Source organism: Pipra filicauda, unplaced genomic scaffold (assembly GCF_003945595.2).
Source record: "Pipra filicauda isolate LSUMZ 115617 unplaced genomic scaffold, ASM394559v2 scaffold1529_size17847_pilon, whole genome shotgun sequence".
Classification (NCBI taxonomy): domain Eukaryota; kingdom Metazoa; phylum Chordata; class Aves; order Passeriformes; family Pipridae; genus Pipra; species Pipra filicauda.
The window spans coordinates 1-3192 of NW_024104017.1; the positions used below are offsets into that span (position 1 = coordinate 1).

At 53.8% G+C, this 3192-nt stretch overlaps 1 protein-coding gene across 1 annotated transcript in view; it reads right to left on the reverse strand.

Annotated features, from left to right (window-relative positions):
• Positions 1-1039: 1039 nt before the first annotated feature.
• The window catches only part of RACGAP1 (Rac GTPase activating protein 1), a 15564-nt gene continuing 13411 nt past the window's right edge, over positions 1040-3192 (reverse strand). The window contains exons 14-16 of the mRNA XM_039378998.1: positions 2894-2943; positions 2294-2402; positions 1040-1406 (exon numbers count right to left, since the gene is read on the reverse strand). Of these exons, the coding sequence (XP_039234932.1) occupies positions 1331-1406; positions 2294-2402; positions 2894-2943 (235 nt within the window). The 3' untranslated portion in view covers positions 1040-1330. The remainder of the gene's footprint in view (positions 1407-2293; positions 2403-2893; positions 2944-3192) is intronic.

Consider the following 3192-nt stretch of genomic DNA (forward strand, 5'->3'; position numbering starts at 1 on the left):
GGAGAGAAAAGGGAGAGAAAAGAGAGAGAAAAGAGAGAGAAAAGAGAGAGAAAAGAGAGAGAAAAGAGAGAGAAGAGAGAGAAAAGAGAGAGAAAAGAGAGAGAAAAGAGAGAGAAGAGAGAGAGAAGAGAGAGAGAAGAGAGAGAAAAGAGAGAGAAAAGAGAGAGAAGAGAGAGAGAAGAGAGAGAGAAGAGAGAGAGAAGAGAGAGAGAAGAGAGAGAAGAGAGAGAGAAGAGAGAGAGAAGAGAGAGAAAAGAGAGAGAAAAGAGAGAGAAGAGAGAGAGAAGAGAGAGAAGAGAGAGAAAAGAGAGAGAAAAGAGAGAAAAGAGAGAGAAAAGAGAGAGAAAAGAGAGAGAAAAGAGAGAAGAGAGAGAGAAGAGAGAGAGAAGAGAGAGAGAAGAGAGAGAGAAGAGAGAGAAGAGAGAGAAGAGAGAGAGAAGAGAGAGAAGAGAGAGAGAAGAGAGAGAAGGGAGAAGGGAGAAGAGAGAGAAGGGAGAAGAAAGAGAAGGGAGAAGGGAAGGGAGAAGGGAAGGGAGAAGGGAAGGGAGAAGGGAAGGGAGAAGGGAAGGGAGAAGGAAGGGGAGACGGGCAGGGGAAGGCGAAGGGAGAAGGGAAGGGAGAACGGGAAGGGAGACGGGAAGGGAGAAAAGAAGGGAAGGTGAGAAGGGAAGGGACGGGAAGGGAGAGGGACGGGAGAGGGAAGGGAGGAAGGGCAGGAGAGAAGGAAGGGAGAGAAGGGAAGGGAGAAGGGAAACGCGGACGAGGGAAGGGAGAAGGGAAGGGAGAAGGGAAGGGAGAAGGGAAGGGAGAAGGGAAGGGAGAAGGGAAGGGAGAAGGGAAGGGAGAAGGGAAGGTTCCTCTGGAGCCCCCCGAGCCCCCCGGGAGGTTCATCCCGAGCAATCCCGCAGTGCCACCCTCAGGATTCCGGCGGCACCACCGGGAATTGCCGATGGAAAGCCTGGAATTGTGGCAGAGCCCAGGCAGCGCCAACAACCCCCTCCAGAGTCCCTAAAAACACCCGGAGAAGGAAAGCAGGGGGGAGTGACAATGTCACCGGTTCCTCCAGAGCTTTAATGATCAAACCCTGCTCGTTGTGTTGACTCCACAGCCAGCACAGCATTAATTAAAAACCACAATTGCACAAGAAAATCCCATTAAAAAGGGGCTCTCAGCGAAGCTGAAAAGATAAAAGGGCAAAAAACATCTCAGGACATCAAAGGGGGGGGGAGCCCGCGGAGAGAACCTGCACTTCTGGTTGGATTATTGGTTGGATTTGTTGGATTTGTTGGAGTGCAAAATGCCAGGAGGGGACCAGCTCCATCCCAGGGCTTCACTTCAGCAGGGGAGAGGCAAAGAAGTTGCCCTGGGGGCCCAGCTGGAGGGTGGATTTGCTTTTGCTGCCAAACCTGAGGCGAGAGAAATGAAAAAATGAAGTCAGATTGGGGGTTGGGAGGGAGATCCCCCCCCTCTGCCTTTCCAGGGAATGTTCATCCAGGGTTTATTGTGGTCATAAAACACAATTATTGCTCCAGGGGGGATTTCTGCTGCCACAAATGGGCCCACAGGTCGATTTTTGGGGCTCTGTGACCCCCCTGAAGTGGCTCCAAGGTGACCAAAACTCACCTGGGAGTGGTTCTGGTGCTCTTTGACCCCCTGAAGTGGCTCCAAGGTGACAAAACTCACCTGGGAGTGGTTCTGGTGCCCCTTGACCCTCCTGAAGTGGCTCCAAGGTGCCCAAAAACTCACCTGGGAGTGGTTTTGGTGCCCCTTGACCCCCCTGAAGTGGCTCCAAGGTGCCCAAAAACTCACCTGGGAGTGGTTTTGGTGCCCCTTGACCCCTCTGAAGTGGTTCCAAGGTGCCCAAACTCACCTGGGGGTGGTTTTGGTGCTCTTTGACCCCCCTGAAGTGGCTCCAAGGTGCCCAAAAACTCACCTGGGGGTGGTTTTGGTGCCCCTTGACCCCCCTGAAGTGGCTCCAAGGTGCCCAAACTCACCTGGGGGTGGTTTTGGTGCTCTTTGAAGTGGTTCCAAGGTGCACAAACTCACCTGGGAGTGGTTTTGGTGCTCTTTGACCCCCTGAAGTGGCTCCAAGGTGCCCAAACTCACCTGGGAGTGGTTCTGGTGCCCCTTGACCCCCCTGAAGTGGTTCCAAGGTGCCCAAAAACTCACCTGGGGGTGGTTCTGGTGCTCTTTGACCCCCCTGAAGTGGCTCCAAGGTGACCAAACTCCCCTGGGAGTGGTTTTGGTGCCCCTTGACCCCCCTGAAGTGGCTCCAAGGTGCCCAAAAACTCACCTGGGGGTGGTTTTGCTGAAGGTGGAACGGACCCTCTGGGACAGGGAGCTGGAGGAGGGAGTCTTGGAGAGCTTCTGCTCCGGGGTGGTGAGGGGGCCCAGGATGCTCACTGCCAAGAGAGGGGCACCACAGTGGGCAGGGGGGGCACAGCTGAGCTTGTCTGAGCATCAGACACCCCCCAAATCTGCCCAAACCCCCAAACAAAGCTGGTGTTTCCTGGCACACTTGGATTTTCCCTCTTTTCTCTGAGCTTGCCTGGACATCAGACACCCCCAAATCTCTCCAAACCCCCAAAGCTGGTGTTTCCTGGCACACTCTGATACCAAAGTGGGCACAGCTGAGCTTGTCTGGACATCAGACACCCCCCAAATCTGCCCAAACCCCCAAACAAAGCTGGTGTTTCCTGGCACACTTGGATTTTCCCTCTTTTCCCTGAGCTTGTCTGAACATCAGACACCCCCCAGGATCTGTGCAAACCCCCAAAGCTGGTGTTTCCTGGCACACTTGGATTTTCCCTCTTTTCCCTGAGCTTGTCTGAACATCAGACACCCCCCAGGATCTGCCCAAACCCCCAAACAAAGCTGGTGTTTCCTGGCACACTTTGGTTTTCCTTCTTTTCCCTGGCTGGCTCTGGGCACAGCTGAGCTTGTCTGGACATCAGACACCCCCAAATCTGTCCAAACCCCCAAAACTGGTGTTTCCTGGCACACTTGGATACCAAAGTGGGCACAGCTGAGCTTGTCTGAACATCAGACACCCCCCAGGATCTCTCCAAACCCCCAAAGCTGGTGTTTCCTGGCACACTTGGATTTTCCCTCTTTTCCCTGAGCTTGTCTGAACATCAGACACCCCCAAATCTGTCCAAACCCCCAAAGCTGGTGTTTCCTGGCACACTTGGA